At 44.2% G+C, this 21,841-nt stretch overlaps 1 protein-coding gene and 1 long non-coding RNA gene across 2 annotated transcripts; one reads left to right on the forward strand and one right to left on the reverse strand.

Moving 5' to 3' along the window:
- Positions 1-151: 151 nt before the first annotated feature.
- LOC115177504 (uncharacterized) lies at positions 152-1,414 on the forward strand. Its single transcript, XR_003872416.1, has 3 exons — positions 152-424; positions 708-963; positions 1,097-1,414. It is a non-coding gene; the product is annotated as an uncharacterized LOC115177504 (long non-coding RNA).
- A 12-nt stretch (positions 1,415-1,426) lies between these two features.
- Positions 1,427-14,389, reverse strand: psmc4 (proteasome 26S subunit, ATPase 4). The gene is made up of 10 exons (XM_029738308.1): positions 14,292-14,389; positions 13,433-13,531; positions 10,034-10,220; positions 6,023-6,169; positions 5,663-5,866; positions 5,341-5,508; positions 2,954-3,030; positions 2,552-2,720; positions 2,102-2,157; positions 1,427-1,890 (listed from the first exon to the last, which is right to left on the reverse strand). Exons 1-10 carry the CDS (start codon positions 14,325-14,327, stop codon positions 1,777-1,779), a joined length of 1,257 nt encoding a protein of 418 aa, XP_029594168.1. The 5' UTR covers positions 14,328-14,389; the 3' UTR covers positions 1,427-1,776.
- Between the last annotated feature and the right edge of the window lie 7,452 nt (positions 14,390-21,841).

Consider the following 21,841-nt stretch of genomic DNA (forward strand, 5'->3'; position numbering starts at 1 on the left):
TGCACCGGCAATACAATTGAATCGGGTGACGTTGAGTACAGTGACATAACCATCCTTTTGTTTTATGGTTTACTGAACATAGAACGAGGAAAACACGATATGCTTGACTCGATGAGACATGGTAAAGATAAATTACAGAAATTGTGTAAAATTACTTTTGTTTATTTAGACCTACTACTGTATCTTTCGTACACGTTTTGAGTTGTGCTTTTATGTAGTAATTTTACCTTCTAAGAAAATATCGATTTTATACCAAATGGTACACCCAAGCTGGGAGAAAATATTCTATTGTAATAGATGTGTTCTAGATTCTAGAATGGTGCATCACTCATCTTTGTTGAAAATCAAGTGTAAACAAATCGCAGTCAAAGCCAAAGTACTGACTTTTTGCCATATTTCAACACAAGTCTTATTTATTTACAAGGTAAGGGATTATTTTTCCACTCAGTACTTCAGTATTCAAAGTTATGTAAGTTAAGTTACTGGTCAATTGGCAGCAGTTAAACAAAGGCAATGAAGCAGTTACCGAAATGAATTGCCTTTTCATGATCAGTAACATATCTAAACTAAATATATTTCTAATAATCTGACAAACTACATGCCACTTTAAGGTGATGGATTGATCCTCTAACTGTACAGTTGTGGACAAATAAATAGTTATGGCCATTAGTGATCACACAGACACATTTTAATTTGTTTGTCCAAAGATTTCTTCAGAATGTCCAATCTTCCACCTCACCGTCCTCCGTTCCATCCCTGGAAGCCCCAGTCCACCTTGGATGCTGTAGTATCAGCAATGTGGCGCAGTCTCTGCCCTGGTCAAAGGATGCTACCAAACCATGACCTGGGACCAATCTTCGCCAAGCTGTCACAGGACCTGGAGTCTGCAACCATGCCCCTCTACACCAACTACTTTGACCCAGTCACTGACCACCTGCCCAACAGTTTCCCATTGGGACACAAGTGGGTACTATTCCATTTGATATACTGTATGAGGGGTCTTTTACTATCTAAACCAAAATCTTGCCCTTGATAGTAAATGTCTATCTCCAGAGAGCTTGACTAACAGAAAGCCTTTCTCCCCTTGTGGTGTAAGGCTGAACTTCAACCTGAGGCTGAACTGCTTTGACTCATGGGCAGACCCAGAGAGAGAGAGGGAAAGTGGGAGAGAGAGACGCTGCCATGTCCCCTCTTACGGAGGACCCCGCATCAGTGGTGCCTGCCTGTCTAGACTAACTAGGAATGGAGCGCCAAGCGAGAGTAGAGGATCTATGACCAATAGTCAGTTTATCTATCAATTGTATGGCTACCACTGCAGATGACCCTGGGCCTGTTAGTGTGTTTGTCTTGTCACATCACTAGACTTTAAACCAATATATTTCAGTCTGTGTGAAAAATAAAGACAGACTATGCATACTTTTTTTTACATTTTTATGGAAAACTTTTTTTTAGAGTACTGTTTTATCAGTGAGTACATTACAGGTACAAACTCTAGGCCATTATACTAACTACAGTCAAGTAAAACATACTTATGAACCTGCAGAGCACATAAGAAGACCCTCCATTCACTATGTGTGTGTTCAAGTTTGGAATCACAGCCCCTGAGTTGACAATGGTCCTTTAGTAAATTAAGCAAAATTCAGTCCAAGGTCAATGTTAAGAGTCTGTGAAACCACAAATGGAGACGGTAGTAGATTCAAACACACACAAATCACAAAATGTGTGTCTAAATGCCTTTTTCTTTTTGTTAGGGAGAAGGGGGGTTGAGGTTACTTTCTACTTGTAGAACTCATGCTCCTGCTCATCCTTCTTGATAACAGTCTTGTAGGCCTTCTCAAAGTCCTTGGCCAGGACGATGTACCTATTTTCACGGACAGCCAGCATGCCAGCCTGAGTGAGAGGAATGAAAGAATTATAAGCACATTTATCAGAGCGTTTCCAGTTCTCACACCGACAACAGGTGATGTAATAGAGGATATTTAGTTATCTTTGGAACACGAGTTAGCGAACGCAATAACTTGCTACTCTTTGACATTGAGTCTTTTGGAGTAGGTTGACCCCCCATGGAAGAATTCCTCCCAAAGCACGGGGTCCCACTCACCTCCTGGCAGATAGAGTTGATGTCTGCTCCGGAGATCTTGTCTGGTCTGGCCACATCTACACACTGGTTAAGGACAACCGCAAATACAAACTCATACGACACTGAACAACGTCGTGTTCTTTCGGTTACTTAGCAACCATGGGACGGTATGGGAAAGTGCATTAGACTATACAAAGGCGGCCTTCAGGTAGAGTACTAAAGTCATGGTTCATTTGACCTTTAAGTGAGAATATTGTTCCAGATCACAGCTGTATTCAAGGAGGTAAATATTTAATGAAAACTTAAAGCACACAATGAACCGGACACAGAAAAGGATTTGTGTTCCTGTGCCTTGTTCTGAGAAGGAAAATATTGCATGATGCTGCTAGTTTTTTCATGACACATTGATAGAAAGTTAATACAACACCCACACGTCATGAGAGACTTGTAGGTAGGGCATAATAAGGATACAGTCCTCCAGGTCCACCTCCTCAGAGAGGTTCATCTTGCTGGTGATGGTGGAGAAGACCAGGCGTTTCTGCCGGCGGTCAGGTAAGGGGAACTCAATCTTTCTGTCCAGACGGCCCGGGCGCAGGAGGGCGGGGTCCAGGGTGTCGGCCCTGTTGGTGGCCATGATCACCTGACAAGGGAACAAACAGGTGGGTCAGAGAGGCAGGAAGTCATACGACAAAGGCTTAACCAGAGGCTTTAAGACCCATAGTAGTACATCACTCACTGTATAGGTTTAGCTTAAGTGTGACAACATTTTAACATATTCTCAATGTGACACACAAGGTTACAGGTTAGCTGCATTAATGAGACTACAACATACAATAAGCCCTAGAGACAGTATGTCACAGAGGCAAAGCTCACCTTGACGTTGACGGTCTGGTCAAAGCCGTCCATTTGGTTGAGAAGCTCCAGCAGAATCCTCTGCACCTCCCTGTCAGCTGTTTGGGAAGGAGAGAATACAATGAGGGATTACCAATGTCAGGGTTCAACCACACCATTAACTGCTTGGTCTTATTTTCAGTCCTAATAATCAATCCCACTCAAGATAATAAGGCCACAACCAAATTTGTCTCTATTGTGGATCTCTGTGAATCTGTTTGCCTGGATGCTTTAAACAATGATGACATTTACCGACATCGTTACAGGTAGTTCTGTTTTGTGGGTAAATTCCGATTCCCAACTCTAACCTGAAGTTAACTGCAACTACCCTGTCCTTAAAAACCTAACTCACTCTATGGTGGTGGCAGTCAAAACAAATCACTTGGCCATACAAAAATATGAAGGTTATTGCTCTTGATAAGCTGACGGACCATGGGTCTGTTGTGTCTTTGTGTCTCCATCTGGGCCAAGGATAAACCATAGCCTAGCTAACACTCACAGCAACTAGGGGGCCTTTACAGAAACATGTTTCACCTGCTTAGTTGAGGCTGATTTGAACATTGTTTGATTGAAATACTGCAATGTAAACAGCTAAAATGTGTGTTGGCATGACAAGATACAGGGTTCGTACAGACAGTGGCAAGTCAAATTCAAGGACTTAAGTATTTTTTCCAAGCACTAATATTTATTTTTAAGGACCATCAATCTGTAATATTTCATACTACTCAATTGTTCCTAGTCGCCACCAGATGGCAGTATATCACCACAACCTAAAAAACCACTTAGTATTCATCACTACCTTACAAGTTCTACTCAATAACGCATTGTTTCACTACATATGCAAGTCAGTACTGATGATTTTGTAATTTGACTACCGATGAGCAGAGTTTTGGGAGATGCCTACTGGTGAACACATCTCCTATTCGCATTACTACCAACTTCCAGCTTTATGAGTGTTTTTATTGGGCCTTTGGGAATCTACTAGTTAATAGCTACGAAAAAGCGTCTTGCTTCTGACTGGCAGCTTTAGGGTCGCCGGTCGGGAGAAGGGCGGGTGGGCTGTGTCAGAAAAACGATACGTAAACGGCCACCAGAACGGCAGGAGCACAGCTGCCACTTGATGAAGCGGAATATCGCGTGCGCCCTGTGAATGAGGCGATTGGCAAAAAAAGCTCTAGAGGTCGTGACAGAGAAAAAGTCCGAATGTAGAACTGGCGCCAGTGCAGTGTTGTGTCTTTATGTGGCTCTTCAGGGCCGATTTACCCGTGCTCGCAATGTCAAAGTCTGACGCATTTTTTGCACCTTACATGGTGTCGGTTGGTTGGGTCCAGTGATGTAGTGGTAAAAAAGGTGGGTAAACTATATTAAAAACAAATATAAATCGCAACATGTAAAGTGTTGGTCCCATGTTTCCTGAACTGAAATAAAAGATCCCAGAAATGTTCCATATGCACAAAAGGCAGGCTTGAATCAATATTTTCCCGGCATTCTAGCTATCGAAGTGATGTTTGGCGGCGCCTAATCGGTCAGTTCTGTACCTGCCTGGATGAGTGGCAGTGTGGATGGAATGAGCAAGCTTCCCTGGCAACCACAGCGTGAAACATGTGAGGAAATACAACTCTGTAGTCTGTCTGGAAATTAATTCGCAAGACCAATACATTATAATATTTTTCATAAACACATTTGATCATTATCTGTTCTATCAATGAAATATATTTTTTTTTAACCCCCTTTTTCTCCTTAATTTCGACCTGGTCTCGTCGCTGCAACTCCCCAACAGGCTCGGGAGACGAAGGTCGAGTCATGCGTTGTCCGAAACATAACCCGCCAAACTGAGCTTCTTAACACCAGCCCACTTAACCCAGAAGCCAGCCGCACCAATGTGTCGGAGGATACACCGTCTGAGGTCAGCCTGCAGGAGCCCAGCCCACCACAAGGAGTCACTAGAGCGCGATGAGACAAGTAAACCCCCCCCACCGTCAAACCCTCCCCTAACCTGGACAAAGCTGGGCCAATTGTGAGCAGCACTATGGGACTCCCGATCACAGCCGGTTGTGTGACACTCTGGAGGCCCTCTCCTCTCATTTTAATTCCAAGTACTTTTCAAGTACCAACTTGACAAAATGTCAGATTTTCCAGTACTTGAATTTCAGAGTACCAAATTCAAGTACTTTAAGCAACTTGTAAGAACCCTGAAGATCACAAGTACAGACATTTGATATCAGGAATGCCGATCTGTAAATCTTCTCTATTTTGCTTGTCTTATTAGATTTGGTTGCTATGTGCAACGCTAGTGATTAGCCAATGACCAGTCCATTCTATAGCCTATTCTGTGCAGCTGATTTTAAAAGGTACACAATGGCTCATACCTCCAGTCTGTGCATCAAAACGCTTGGTAGCGATGGCATCGATCTCATCGATGAAGATGATGGCGGGTGCGTTTTCCTTGGCCAGCCGGAAAACGTCACGCACCATGCGGGGGCCCTCGCCCAGGTACTTCTGCACAAACTCCGAGCCTACCACGCGGATGAACGCCGCTGAGAGAGAGAGACCAAGATATCAAATCAAATGCATTGGTCAATAACCAAATACTGATATGGTAACATGATGACAATTCTTTGCAACCAAACAAATGACTGTCTAATCACCTGTGCATCCTATAGATAATGGTGAACATGGTGAATGGCCTACCTGTTGTGTGGTGAGCCACAGCCTTGGCCAGCATGGTCTTCCCACAGCCAGGTGGCCCATACATCAGAACCCCCCTGGGCGGGTCAATGCCAATCTGTTTGTAAAGCTCAAAGTGTGTGAGTGGAAGCTCCACTGCTTCCCTCACTTCCTGCTTCTGGATATCCATCCCTCCGATGTCAGCATACATCACATCCGGCTTTTGGTCTGCACGGAGAGATACAGGAAAATGGTATCAATGAGTGGAATATGCATGTAATGCATGTAAGCACGCATGAATGCATGTTTGTTCCACTCACGACTGTGCAATATATTGTACAAAGGGATACGTATACCAGGGGGTAGAATAGTGTGTATGTGTACCTGATGTGAGCATCATGATGCTGCTGTCAGCCTCTGGGGGGAGCACGTCCACCAGGGCATTGCTGTGCTTGTGCAGGGCCACCGACGCATTGGGCTTCAGCAGCTCTCTGTCGATGGTGCTTAGGATACGCACATAGTAGTTTGAGCCTGAGTCAAGGAGAAAAGGGGGTGACAGAGAAAGGGATAGACAGAGACAGAAAAAGGGGGTGGACAGAGACAGAAAAGGGGGTGGACAGACAGAAGCCGAGAAAGAGGGTGGCACAGTGAAAGAGGGGGAATGTCATTAGTGAATATTAGAACCATATGTTTAGCATTACAGTAAGAACGAAGCATTGGTGTTACTGTGCAAAATATGGGTGTGGCTATTAGAGAATGAACGATATGGATGTTTTTAGGGGTCAAAGCCGGCAGTTGGTCGATATTTTAGGCAGATATACAATATCATAAAATTTCCCAAAGACAGCCATGTTTGCAATAATGCATCAATTTTAAAACCGAACAATACATTTGACTTTGTTTTTAACCAAACTAAATAACATAATGGCAATTGTATTTGAATGGTAAATGATGCTGTCATAGGCATACTCACAACACAGGTGAATCCATATTCAATAGGAGTGTGTGCATGCATTGAGTTATTGAGCTTGTTTTGGCTGGTCAGTAAAGTCTATGGTGCTAAAGATGACAATGTTTGGACTTCATTTTGGACTTAGAGTATATTAGCCAACTGATCAACAACATTCGCATGAAAGTATCACGTCAGCATGGATTGACATCATATAGGCAAAGCTGTTAGTTTGAGAATATAAAATAACATCCATTTAATGCAAATGGGATAAACGTAACGTTATGATTTGTGATCACGGATGTTTACGAAACGAGTATTTGTCATTTTCTGGGATAGGGAAAAAAATATTCTCTAAAGAACTCAGGACATTTTACATTTACATTTTAGTCATTTAGCAGACACTCTTATCCAGAGCGACTTACAGTAGTGAATGCATACATTTCATTTCATGCATTTTTTTGTACTGCCCCCCCATGGGAATCGAACCCACAACCCTGGCGTTGCACACACCATGCTGGCGTTGCAAACACCATGCTCTACCAACTGAGCCACAGGGAAGGCCCTAGGTCGAAATTTGAAACTCAATTGGCTTTTCCAGCTATGATAAATACACTGTTGGTCCCATGTATCATGAGCTGAAATAAAAGATCCCTGAAATGTTCCATATGCACAAAAAGTTCTCTCAAATGTATGCACAAATTTGTTTGTCCCTTTTGCCAAGATAATCCATCCACCTGACAGGGGTGGAATATCAAGAAGCTGATTAAACAGCTGTCTCAAGTTGAGGGATGGGGAAATTGGCATGCTGACTGCAGGAATGTCCACAAGAGCTGTTTCCAGATAATTTAATGTTCATTTCTCTACAATAAGCCGCCTTGAATGTCATTTTAGAAAATTTGGCCGTACGTCCAAACGGCGTCACAACCGCAGACCCCGTGTAACCATGTCAGCCTAGGACCTCCACATTAGAGGTCGACCGATTATGATTTTTCGCCGCCGATACCGATTATTGGAGGGCCAAAAAAACAGTACCGATTAATCTGCCGATTTTTAAAAATATATTTGTAATAATGACAATTACAACAATACTGATTTTAACTTAATATAATACATCAATAAAATCAATTTAGCCTCAAATAAATAATGAAACATGTTCAATTTGGTTTAAATAATGCAAAAACAAAGTGTTGGAGAAGAAAGTAAAAGTGCAATATGTTCCATGTAAGAAAGCTAACGTTTAAGTTCCTTGCTCAGAACTAGAGAACATATGAAAGCTGGTGGTTCCTTTTAACATGAGTCTTCAATAGTCCCAGGTAAGAAGTTTTAGGTTGTAGTTATTATAGGAATTATAGGACTATTTCTCTCTATACGATTTGTATTTCATATACCCTTGACTATTGGATGTTCTTATAGGCACTTTAGTATTGCCAGTGTAACAGTATAGCTTCCGTCCCTCTCTTCGCTCCTACCTGGGCTCGAACCAGGAACACATCGACAACAGCCACCCTCGAAGCAGCGTTACCCATGCAGAGCAAGGGGAACAACTACTCCAAGTCTCAGAGCGAGTGACGTTTGAAACGCTATTAGCACGCACCCCGCTAACTAGCTAGCCATTTCACATCGGTTACACCAGCCTAATCTCGGGATTTGATAGGCTTGAAGTCATAAACAGCACAATGCTTGAAGCATGAGAAGAGCTGCTGGCAAACCGCTGTTTGAATGAATGCTTACGAGCCTGCTGGTGCCTACCATCGCTCAGTCAGACTGCTCTATCAAATCATAGACTTGCCTTTGGTCATTAATATGGTCGAATCCGGAAACTATCATCTCGAAAACAAAACGTTTATTATTTCAGTGAAATACGGAACCTTTCCGTATTTTATCTAACGCGTGGCATCCATAAGTCTAAATATTCCTGTTACATTGCACAACCTTCAATGTTATGTCATAATTACGTAAAATTCTGGCAAATTAGTTCGCAACAAGGCAGGCGGCCCAAATTGTTGCATATACCCTGACTCTGCGTGCAATGAACGCAAGAGAAGTGACAATTTCACCTGGTTAATATTGCCTGCTAACCTGGAATTCCTTTAGCTAAATATGCAGGTTTAAAAATATATACTTCTGTGTATTGATTTTAAGAAAAGGCATTGATGTTTATGGTTAGGTACAGTTGTGCAACGATTGTGCTTTTTTCGCAAATGCGCTTTTGTTAAATCATCCCCCGTTTGGCGAAGTTGGCTGTCTTTGTTAGGAAGAAATAGTCTTCACACAGTTCGCAACGAGCCAGGCGGCCCAAACTGCTGCGTATACCCTGACTCTGTTGCAAGAGATGTGACACAATTTTCCTAGTTAAAAGAAATTCATGTTAGCAGGCAATATTAACTTAATATGCAGGTTTAAAAATATATACTTGTGTATTGATTTTAAGAAAGGCATTGACGTTTATGGTTAGGTACACGTTGGAGCAACGACAGTCCTTTTTTGCGAATGCGCACCGCATTGATTATATGCAACGCAGGACACGCTAGATAAACTAGTAATATCATCAACCCTGTGTAGTTAACTAGTGATTATGATTGATTGACTGTTTTTAATAAGATAAGTTTAATTCTAGCTAGCAACTTACCTTGGCTTCTTACTGCATTCGCGTAACAGGCAGGCTCCTCGTGGAGTGCAATGTAAGGCAGGTGGTTAGAGCGTTGGACTAGTTAACCGTAAGGTTGCAAGATCGAATCCCCGAGCTAACAAGGTAAAAATCTGTCGTTCTGCCCCTGAACAAGGCAGTTAACCCACCGTTCCTAGGCCGTCATTGAAAATAAGAATGTGTTCTTAACTGACTTGCCTAGTTAAATAAAGGAGTACATTTTTTTTTTTTTTTAAATATGCCAAATCGGTGTCCAAAAATACCAATGTCCGATTGTTATGAAAACTTGAGATCGGCCCTAATTAATCGGCCATTCCGATTAATCGGTCAACCTCTACTCCACATCCAGCTTCATCACCTGCGTGATTGTCTGAAACCAGCCACCCGGACAGCTGATGAAACCGTAGGTTTACACAACTGAAGAATATCTGCACCTACTGCCAGAAAACTGTCTCAGGGAAGCGCATCTGCAATTTTGGTCACCGTGTCAATTCATCAGTTTCTCAAAACTGCACCTTTCTGTTGGAGGATGAGCTAGCTTGCCGCTGCTGCTGCTGATTTTACCAGCTAGACATTCATCAGCATTGTGCAGTGCTCGTGGCTCAGGCAGGCTGGCATAGCAGTAGTATTGCTATGCAGAAGGACTATCGGCAAAACCGATAGAGAAGGGCCAATAAAGGGCCAATAATCGGACTGATATATCGACTCGGATTCAAGTCTCCAGTCTCTGGAGGAAACAACCAGAGGCTTACCTACACAATCTATGTGAGGACAGACAAGAGTAAAAATACTGTACCTGTGGTGGAGCCCACGATGGCTGTGTTTTGGTCCACAGCCTCCAGGAACTGGCCGATGACCAGGGGGATACTCTGTATCCTCTTCACCTCCTCCTGGGCGTGGAGGAACTCCTTCTTCAGGTTCTTCTGTTCATCTTTGATGTACTCCTCCTGCACCTCCAGAAACTCCAGCTCCTGCTGCAGCTTCTACAATAGTAAAGGAGAGGGTGGGAACGGTGTCATGGAGAATGTATGTTTATTGGTGAATCATGGTGAATTATTTTTTTTAAAAATCCTATTACTCCAGTGCTAGCATCTACACTGGCTTCCTGTTAAGGCTAGGGCTAATTTCAAGGTTTTACTGCTAACCTACAAAGCAATACATTGGGTGCTCCTACCCATCTCTCCGATTTGGTCCTGCCGTACATACCTACACGTACGCTACGGTCACAAGACGCAGGCCTCCTTATTGTCCCTAGAATTTCTAAGCAAACAGCTGGAGGCAGGGTTTTCTCCTATAGAGCTCAATTTTTATGGAATGGTCTGCCTAGCCATGTGAGAAACGCAGACTCGGTCTTTAAGTCTTTATTAAAGACTCATCTCTTCAGTAGGTCCTATGATTGAGTGTAGTCTGGCCCAGGAGTGTGAACTTCCCAAGTCCAGAACAGACTATGGGAGGCACACAGTACTACATAGAGCCATGACTACACGGAACTCTATTCCACATCAAGTAACTGACGCAAGCAGTAAAATTTGATTTAAAAAAAACATCTTATGGAACAGTGGAGACTGTGAAGCAACAAACATTGGCATTGGCACAGGCACATGCATACACACACATGGATTTAGTACTGTAGATATGTGGTAGTGGTGGAGTAGGGGCCTGAGGGCACACAGTGTGTTGTCAAATCTGTGAATGTATTGTACATTCTTTTAAATTGTATAAACTGCCTTAATTTTGCTGGACCCCAGGAAGAGTAGCTGCTGCTTTGTTTAAACACAAATACAAGGTGAACGGAAAGGCACTGGAGCGACAAACCACCCTTGCTGTCTCTGCCTGGCCAGTTCCCCTCTCTCCACTGGGATTCTCTGCCTCTAACACTATTACGGGGGCTGAGGCACTGGCTTACTGGTGCTCTCCCATGCCTTCCCTAGGAGGGGTGTGTCACTTGAGTCACTGACGTGATCTTCCTGTCTGGGTTGGTGACCCCTCGAGGTTCGTGCCGTGGGGGAGATCTTTGTGGGCTATACTCGGCCTTGTCTCAGGATAGTAAGTTGGTGGTTTGAAGATATCCCTCTAGTGGTGTCGGGGCTATGCTTCGGCAAAGTGGGTGGGGTTATATCTTGCCTGGTTGGCCCTGTCCGGGGGTATCGTCGGACGGGGCCACAGTGTCTCCTGACCCCTCCTATCTCAGCCTCCAGTATTTATGCTGCAATAGTTTGTGTCGGGGGGCTAGGGTCAGTCTGTATATCTGCAGTATTTCTCCCGTCTTATCCGGTATCCTGTGTGAACGCAGTATGCATGCTCTCTCTCTCTCTGAGGACTTGAGCCCTAGGTCCATGCCTCAGGACTCCTTGCTGTCCCCAGTCCACCTGGTCGTGCTGCTGCTCCAGTTTCAACTGTTCCGCCTGTGGCTATTGAACCCTGACCTGTTCCCCGGACACACTACCTTGTCCCAGACCTGGTGGTTTCAACTCTCTCTACCACACCTGCTGTCTCCAACTCTGAATGATCGGCTATGAAATGCCAACTGACATTTACTCCTGAGGTCCTGACATGTTGCACCCTGTACAACCACTGTGATTATTATTATATGACCCATCTTGTCATCTATGAACATCTTGGCCATGTACTGTTACAATCTCCACCCGGCACTGCCAGAAGAGGTCTGGCCACCCCTCAGAGCCTGGTTCCTCTAGGTTTCTTCCTAGGTTCCTGCCTTTCTATGGAGTTTTTCCTGAGAAACTGTGCTTCTACATCTGCATTGCTTGCTGTTTGGGGTTTTAGGCTGGGTTTCTGTATAGCACTTCGTGACATCTGCTTATGTAAAAAGGGCTTTATAAATAAATTTGATTGAAATAGTGCCTTCAGAAAGTATTCATACCCTTAGACTTATTCCACATTTTGTCTGAATTAAAAATGGATTAAATGTTTCTCACCAATCTACCTTCATAACCCAATAATAAAAGTGAAAACTTTCATTAAAATGTTTGCAAATATCTTGAAAATGAAATATGTCTGTTATATTTCTGTAAGTATTCACACCATTGAGTTAATACTTTGTAGAAGCACATTTGGCAGTGATAACAGCTGTGAGTCTTTCTGCGTTAGTCTCTAAAAGCTTTCCACACCTGGATTGTGCAACATTTGCCATTTTTATTTCTTTTTTATTCTTCAAGCTCTGTCAAATCATTGCTAGACAACAATTTGCCCCAAACATAACAATTTGTATTCAGGAAAACGGTAATTGATTTGTCACATTTTTTGCAGTATTACTTCAGTGCCTTGTTGCAAACAGGATGCTGCTTTGGAATATTTTTATTTTGTACAGGCTCTCTCATTTTCACTCTGTAAATTAGGCTAGTATTGTAGAGTAATAACACCATTGTTGATCCATCTTCAGTTTTCTCCTATCACAGCCTTCAACTCTAACTGTTTTAATGTCACCATTGGCCTCATGGTGAAATCCCTGAGCGGTTTCCTTCCTCTCCGGCAACTGAGTTAGGAAGGACGCATGTATCTTTGTAGTGGCTGGGTGTATTGATGCACCATCTAAAGTGTAATTAATTACTTCACCTTTCTGAAAGGGGTATTCAATGTCCGTTATTTGTTTATCTACAATATGTGCCCTTCAGTGCAAGGCATTGTAAATCCTCCCTGGTCTTTGTGGTTGAATCTGTGTTTGAAATTCAATGCTCAACTGAGGGACCTTATAGATAATTGTGAGTGGGGTACAGATATGAGGTAGTCTTTCAGAATTCCTGATAAACACTATTATTGCACAGTGTGAGTCCATGCAACTTAAACACATTTTTACTTCAGAACCTATTTAGGCTTGCCATAACAAAGGGGTTGAATACATGACTCAATAGATTTCAGCTTTTCATTTTTTATTAATTTGTTTAAAAAAAACTAAATATAATTCCACTTTGACATTACGGGGTATTGGGTGTAGGCTAGAGAACAAACAAAAATCTATATTTAAATCAATTTTAAATTCAGGCCGTAACAATAAAATGTGGAAAAAGTCAAGGGGTGCGAATACTTTCTCTAGGCACTGTAATAGTTAACATCTTTACTGTGATTGAAGAAATCACAGAAAGGGCCTGTATGATTTAAATTGCATTTCTTGTTGTGCTGACAGAAATAGACCTCAACAGTCAAGCATAGACACACAAAAGCTGTTCCCAGTACAGACCTTATATCTGCTGTAAAGGTCTTCAAGATCTTCTGGTTCTGGGGCCAGGAAAGAAAGCGCCGTCGGGGGTCGTGAGTTCAGCATGGCAGGCACTTCGTCCTGTGTAGACATAAGACAACACAAGCATTTATACAAATTCTACGTTGTAAGCATAACCCCAAATCTGTGAAAACACTGTAGCAAATGTTAACGTTTGCTACTAGCTAACTGTTTGTGGTGTTGCTAGCTAGCTTGTTAATTTACTTGCCTAATGCTGGGTGAGTGATGACCGATAGAAAAAGTGAGAGAAGCGGATTGTAAGATATTTCAATCCACGACATTGTTTCAGTGTTGTTCCGTAAAGGATAAGTACGTTACTGCGGTATGTAACGTTGTGAGTGTAGTATTGGTAAGCTTCAAGCTACAACAAACAAAATAGCACAAGTCAACGGCCGGCAGCTAAGGTTAGCAAGTCAGATAACAACCGAATGTAGAACTAGCGAAGTAGTTAAGTAGCTAGCACGATAAATTCGATTGGATATGACTGAGCCTAATGTAAATGTTAACTTTTTCTAAATGCTTTATTATTAATTATTAGCCAAAGCAGAAGTCAGCTAACGTAGCTACACCAAAATACAAACGTTTAGCTAACTAGCTAAAGTTGCCTAGCTTGCCAGTTGAGATAGCATGTCTGCTTACATGACAGAGCATTTACAGTGTAGTGAATGAATTGGCACGTTTAGTTGGATGACGGACGAATTAAATGTATTCAAAGAACACTTTAGATTAAATATAGTACGTTTTAAGCTGTCTATAGTTTTTAAAGTTTTTTATAAGCAAAAACAACGGTGAAAATGTACACGGTCAAAATGAATCATACCTGAATTTTTTCAACAGTTACTCCAATGTCCTCCATGTTGAATTCCCTATCATGTGACGTATTGACGTTCTACGTAAGGACCCAAGCGACATTTGTGGGATTCATGGGTAATGAAGTTTCTGCGGACAAGCATTATCAACAAATGCAAATTAATTGAGAGATTGCTCCACAAACACAATGTTTTTTGTTCTTCGGAGTAATTTGTTTTCTAAACCTTGCCTCCATCTGATATAGTAAGCAAACACCCTCACATCACTATGAATTAGATGAATACTGATGACAGATATGATGGATAGCAGGTGAATGACTGCTCACGCTCTCTTTAGCAGAATCCTAGCTTTATGTACAGGACAGTTTGGCAAATTATGTTGACAGTGACGTTCAGTAGGTAATGTGAGGTTTGTTTATTTCCTGCCAGTTAGCTGGTGGCTATAGTAGGCTGTATGACTCTACTGCTGCTGCATAGTCTGTTGCATCTTTCCTCTGTTGCATAGCTTTTTATTTTTGTCCTGTATTAAGTCTGTCCACAGATGAAGAAAAAAATGCTTTATACCAAATCTATCACAATGACATTCAGTTGTTTTTGATGGATCACTGTCCCCCATAGGCTAAGCTTCCCCTAAAGTCAATTGAATTAAAATTGGCAAAATTATATAGCCTAATTAGCCTACTCCTGTCTATACAGAAACAAATAAAATCATTAAAAATAGGCTACGACATCAGAAAGCATGATTTGGCCACAGAGGATATAGTAAGCAAACACCCTCACAACACTATGAATAAGATGAATACTGATGATAGATATGATGGATAGCAGGTGGATGACTGCTCATGCCCTCTTTAGCAGAATCCTAGTTTTATGTACAGAACAGTTTGGCAAATTATGTTGACAGTGATGTTCAATAGGTTAGGTAAGGTTTGTGTATTTCCTGCCAGTTAGCTGGTGGCTATAATAGGCTGTATGACTCTACTGCTGCTGCATAGTCTGTTGCATCTTTCCTCTGTTGCATAGCTTTTTATTTTTGTCCTGTATTAAGTCTGTACACAGATTAAAAAATATGCTTTATACCAACTGTATCACAATGACATTCAGTTGTTTTCGAGGGATCACTGTCCCCCATAGGCTAAGCTTCCCCTAAAGTCAATTGAATTAAAATTGGCAAAATTATATAGCCTAATTATCCTGCTCCTGTCTATACAGAAACAAATAAAATCATTCAAAATAGTCTACTACCCCAAAAGCATGATTTGGTTACAGAGGGTCAATAGCGTCTTTGAAATAATTAAGATGTGGATTGTTTTAAATCGCCATGCCTACAGTCGGAAAGGCCCTCAATTAGTATTTTAGTTATCAAAATATATTGAGCAAACAGTAGACTCTAAACAGCGGTACCTCACTCTTACCCTACGAGGTCTGAATCCTACTGGTTTTCTGTTATACCTGATAATTAGTTGCACACATCTGGTGTCCCAGGTCTAAATCAGTCCCTGATTAGAGGGGAACAATGAAAACAACGCAGTGGAACTGGCTTCGAGGTCCAGAGTTGGGTTTGAGGGCTCTAAAATGAAAAGGTTCCTGGAGGCACCTTTAGGGGTTCCTCAGATTGCAACACCAGTGGAACCTTTTCCCTGACGAACCTTTTAAAAGGTTCCTTAACCTCACTAGGGTAGGTGGCAGCATTCGGAATTTTGGATGAAAAGCATGCCCAAAGTAAACTGCCTGCTACTCAGGTCCAGAAGCTAGGATATGCATATAATTGCTAGATTTGGATAGAAAACACTCTAAAGTTTCCAAAACTGTTAATAAAATAATGTCTGTGAGTATAACAGAACTGATATGGCAGGCATAAACCTGAGGAAAATCCATCCAGGAAGTGCTATTATTTTGAAATGCCTGTTTTTCCATTGAAAGCCTATCCACCATACAAAGACTTTGACCTTCGGTGGAAGTCGTGACCAACGCCGGCCTCGAGGACGACCCGGAGGACGAGGCGCAGGGCGATCTGGATGGAGGCGGTGAAACTCACTCAGCAGAGATGGGTCCAAGACGTCCTCCACTGGAACCCAGCATCTCTCCTCCGGACCATACCCCTCCCAATCCACGAGGTACTGCAGGCCCATCACCCGACGCCTGGAATCCAGTATGGATCGCAATGCGTACGCCGGGGCCCCCTCGATGTCCAGGGGGGGAGGAGGAACCTCCCGCACCTTAGCTTCTTGGACCAGCTACCACCGGCCTGAGGAGAGACACATGAAACAAGGGGTTAATACGGTAATAAGGGGGAGCTGTAACCTATAACACACCTTGTTTATTCTCCTCAGGACTTTAAATGGCCCCACAAACTGCGGACCCAGCTTCCGGCAGGGCAGGCGGAGGGGCAGGTTTCAGGTCAAGAGCCAGACCCGGTCCCCTGGTGCGAATACCGGGGCCTCATTGCGGTGGCGGTCAGCGCTCGCTTTCTGCCGCCCTTCAGCTCGTTTCAGGTACCCGTGGATGGCCTCCCAGGTCTCCCTCGAGCGCTTCACCCAATCCTCCAACACAGGAGCCTTGGTCTGGCTCGGATGCCATGGTACCAGGACCGGCTGATACCCCAACACGCACTGAAAGGGCGAAAGGTTAGTTGAGGAGTGGCGGAGTGAGTTCTGGGCCATCTCTACCCATGGAACGTACCTCACCCACTCCCCTGGCCGGTCCTGGCAATACGACCGCAGAAACCTACCCACATCCTGGTTTACTCTCTCCACCTGCCCATTACTCTCGGGGTGAAAACCAGAGGTCAGGCTGACCGAGACCCCCAGACGCTCGATGAACACCCTCCAAACCCGGGACGTAAACTGGGGACCCCGATCAGAAACTATGTCCTTAGGCACCCCGTAGTGCCGGAAGACGTGTGTAAACAGGGCCTCCGCAGTCTGTAGGGCCGTAGGGAGACCAGGCAAAGGGAGGAGACGACAGGACTTAGAAAACCGATTCACAACGACCAGGATCGTGGTGTTACACTGGGACGGAGGAAGATTGGTCAGGAAGTCTACCGATAGGTGTGACCAAGGCCACTGTGGACGTGACTCTTGGGCGTTTACCTGGAGGTTTATTGCACAATCCCCTCATCAATGAGGTGGTAATTGGGTCGCCCTTTTTTTACAGAAGGCGATAGCCAAATCGGCATATTCGGGGGGAATGCGCACGGTGGAGATTTAGTCTGGAATCTCCACCGTCGTTGCACCGATGGAAACTCCCACACACCTACCTGAGCACTCCTCTGACCACCCCTTTAGAGCCTTCTGTTGCCACGAAATAGTGGGGGTGTGAAAGGCCAACCAGGGAATCCCCAGCACCACCGGAAACGCAGGAGAATCAATGAGGAAGAGACTAATTCTCTCCTCATGACCCCCCTGCGTAACCATGTCCAGTGGAGCCGTGGCTTCCCTGACCACCCCTGACCCTAATGGTCGACTATCTTGGGAGTGCACATGGAAGGGTTTGTCCATCTGAACAAGGGGAATCCCTAACCTATGCGCGAAACCGCAGTCCATGAAATTCCCCACTGCGCCTGAATCTACTAGCGCCTTATGCTGGGAATGGGGGGGAAACTTGGGGAAAGAAATTAACACATACATGTGACCCACAGGGGGCTCTGGGTGAGCCTGGTACTGACTCACCTGCAGCCAGCAAGTTGTCCAACTTTATGGACATGTCCACTAGCTGGTCCAGGGTGAGGGTAGCGTCTCTGCATGCTAGCTCCCTGCGGACGTCCTCACGTAAGCTGCACCTATAGTGGTCAATCAGGGCCCTGTCATTCCACCCTGGGCCAGCGGCCAAGGTCCTGAACTCCAGAGCGAAGTCTTGTGCGCTCCTTGTCTCCTGCCATAGATGGAACAGACGCTCACCCGTGAACTCCGGGTAGTGGTCCCTCGCCGAGTCTGGTCCATCCCAGACAGCGTTGGCCCACTCCAGAGCTTTGTCTGACAGGCAGGAGACGAGGGCATTCACGCTCTCACCTCCCGAAGGAACCGGGTGAACGGTTGCCAGGTAAAGCTCCAGCTGGAGCAGAAAACCCTTGCACCCGGCAGCCGTCCCATCGTACTCCCTCGGGAGCGCGAGCCGAATACCGCTGGGGCCGGATGACGCCGGAGAAGGTGGTGGTGCTGGTTGGAGTGTGGCTGGTGGAGGGGTAGGCAGGCCACCCCTCTCCCATCTCTCCATCGTCACCATCACTTGATCCATGGCGGTCCCGAGACGGTGGAAAACGGTGGTGTGGTGTTGCACGCGCTCCTCCATGGAAGTGGAGAGCGCGTCAGCTCCTGCTGACTCCATTTAGTTGGGTGCGGGATTCTGTTACGTGCCTCCTAAGAGGAGGGAGGTGCAGGAATCAGGAGCAGGAGAGCAAGGAAGTCCCAGTGGCACAATCGTTTATTCAGGAGTCCCAACTCAACAACAACATGGGGGGGAAACACGCCCAAATGAAGTCGCCACACACAGGGAAATAAACACAACACACGGAGGAGAAACCTCTACTCCTAAACACATACCAAAATGGTACAACTCCCGTGAGAAAAGAAAACCCTGTGGTGCAGACACGCACCCCTAACAAAGTAACCACAGCAAACAATCCCGCACTAGCAGGCAGCGGAGGTAAATAAACCCATCAAAATCAACTAATAGGACACAGGTGTGAACAAAACAGACAGACAAAAACGAAAAGCAAAAATGGATCAGTAGCAGCTAGTAGGCCGCCGACAACGACCGCCGAGTACCGCCCGAACAGGGAGAGGAGCCACCTTCAATGGAAGTCGTGACAGTAAGTGATACATTTTATCGCTATTTCTGACTTTTGTTACTCCTCTTCTTGGCTGCTAACTGTTTGTAATGATTTGTCTGCTGGGCGCTGTTCTCAGATAATCGCATGGTTTGCTTTCGCCGTAAAGACTTTTTGAAATCTGACACAGCGGTTGGATTAACAAGAAGTTTATCTTTAAGGTGGTGTATAACATTTGTATCTTTTATGTATGTTTATTATGACAATTTCTGTTTTGTTGAGTTTCACGCTCTGCAATTTCACCGGATGTTGTTTGAGGCAGTGGATTACTGAACAAAACACACTAACAAAACTGAGGTTTTTGGATATAAAGAGGGACTTGATCGAACAAAACAAACAGTTATTGGGTAACTGGGAGTTTTGTGAGTGTAACTATATGAAGATCATCAAAGGTAAGTGATTAATTTTATCGCTATTTCTGACTTTTGTTACTCGTCTACTTGGCTGGTTACTGTTTGTAATGACTTGTCTGCTGGGTGCTGTTCTCAGATAATCGCATGGTTTGCTTTCGCCGTAAAGTCTTTTTGAAATCTGACACAGTGGTTGGATTAACAAGAAGTTAATCTTTAAACCGATGTATAACAGTTGTATGTTTCATGAATTGTTATAATGAGTATTTCTGTTTTTGAATTTGCCGCTCTGCAATTTCACTGGATGTTGGCCAGGTGGGAAGCTAGCGTCCCACACCCCCTAGAGAGGTTCAATAACCTTCTAGGAATGTAGGGCTCTAAGGTTTGTTGTGGGAGTTCAACACAGGGACACTTGGAGTCAATTTTAAATAATTCTTTATTATCAGCAAGCTTGAGAGGTTCCAACAAACTTAATGCACCAACACGTCTGTCAGGAGCTCCGTCGGGGCAGTCCTGTGAGTTGTCTTATATTCTTGCTTACACAGACAAGTTATATTTGTATGATTTACATTATTCATGATTAATTCATCATTAACTTTTGGTTCATGCATGTGACCGACCAATACCTCACAAGGCTTCTTCTCCCTAAGCTGAGACCTTGAAACTGAGACACCCCTTTCAGTTCTCAAAACAATGTTCTGGGCGTACTGCCAAACTGCATTATACTGATAGTGAGGATTCCTCCCAGGCAAGCTCAATCATTCACTTGCATGAACTCAGTCGAATTGGTTATTCAAAAAGCACAAACATAAAATGTTCCTTCACGGGTTCCTGTCCAATGTATACAATTATGAATAATAGTAATATTAACAATAATAATAATAATAATACGAATAAGATTGGGTAACAAACTTGTAAAGTCACAAATTAATTGTATTGACATTTAAAGTCACAGAAATCCAAACATGCAATAAATAAATAAAGTACAATGTCAACCATTGACAAATATTCATATTTGATGTGTATCGACAACAAGATAGGAGCCTATATTAAAAATACAATAGTAATTATTGTCATCAACTATATCAAAAGACCACATCTTACTGATAAAAATGATATGTTTAGATACAGTCAGGCAGTCAGGGTTGGGGAGTAATGGTCAGACTGTCAGGGTTGGGGAGTAAGGGATTACAAAAAACAGTAACTGTAATCTTGTCACGTCCTGGCCAGTATATAAGGTTAATTGTTTGTAGTTTGGTCAGGGCGTGACAGAGGGTATTTGTTTTATGTGGTTCAGGGTGGTGTGTTTGGTTTAAGGGTGTTTGTTTTAGTAATTCCGGGTGTTGGTTTGTTTAGGTATTTCTATGTGGAGTCTAGTATGTCTGTTTCTATGTCTGGTGAATTGGTGTTGGGACTCTCAGTTGAAGGCAGGTGTTTTCTATCTGCCTTTGATTGAGAGTCTCATAAATGAGGGTGTGTTTGTGTTTGTGTTTTGTGGGTGATTGTTCTGTGTAAGCACTATGCTTTGACAGACTGTTAGTTGTTCGTATTTTGTTATTTTTGTATGTTCATTTTTGTAGTGAATAAAAATCAAGATGAGCATTCACGAACCTGCTGCGTATTGGTCCACATTTTCAGACGACGATTTCGTTATCTCGTCAGAGGACGAAGACAACCGTGACAGAATCACCCACCTCAAAAGGACCAAGCAGCAGTGGAAGGAGCAGACGGCGTTCGAGTTGGACTGGCGGGAGAAGTGGACTTGGGAGGAAGTTCTGAACGGGGCCGGACCTTGGCATCAGGCTGGGGAGTATCGCCGCCCGCAGTGGGAAATAGAAGCAGCCAAGGCAGAGAGGCGGTGGTACGAGGCCAGAGTGGACGCGCTGAAGGAGATGCACGAGAGGCACCCCCAAGAAAATTTTGGGGGGGGGCACACGGGTAGTTTGGCTAGGCGAGGGAAGAGCCGGAAGCCAGCTACCCGTGGTTATATGGAGGAGCGTATGAGGTGGGGAGCGCCATGTTTCGCTGAGAAGCGCAATATCTCACCCATACGCACGCACAGTCCGGTGCGAGTTATTCCAGCCCCTCGCAGGTGCCGTGCTAGAGCGGGCATCCAGCCTGGTAGGAGGATGCCTGCGCAGCGCATCTGGTCGCCGGTAAGCCTCCGAGGACCAGGCTACCCAACTCCCGCTCTACGCACGGCTACCATCAAGCCCCTGCACAGCCCAGTCTGCCCTGTACGAGCACTCCGCTCGTGCAGGGCTACTAGTTCCATCGAGCCAAGGCGGGTTGTGCAGGAGGTAAGATCTAGACCGGCTGTGCGCCTCCATAGCCCTAGGTTTCCAGCTCCTGTCTCTCGTGCGGACCCGGAAGTGCGGCCACC

Source organism: Salmo trutta, chromosome 3 (assembly GCF_901001165.1).
Source record: "Salmo trutta chromosome 3, fSalTru1.1, whole genome shotgun sequence".
In the NCBI taxonomy this organism is placed as follows: Eukaryota; Metazoa; Chordata; class Actinopteri; order Salmoniformes; family Salmonidae; genus Salmo; species Salmo trutta.

What these genes read in the sequence shown, in the direction of transcription:
- psmc4 (XM_029738308.1), bottom strand. Translation starts at nt 14,327, where the DNA reads ATGGAGGACATTGGAGTAACTGTTGAAAAAATTCAG. An exon ending in ACCTTTACAGCAGATATAAG is followed by an intron (nt 10,221 to 13,432) that starts GTCTGTACTGGG and finishes TTACTATTGTAG; the next exon opens with AAGCTGCAGCAGGAGCTGGA. An exon ending in TTTTGATGCACAGACTGGAG is followed by an intron (nt 3,031 to 5,340) that starts GTATGAGCCATT and finishes CTTCCCAAACAG; the next exon opens with CTGACAGGGAGGTGCAGAGG.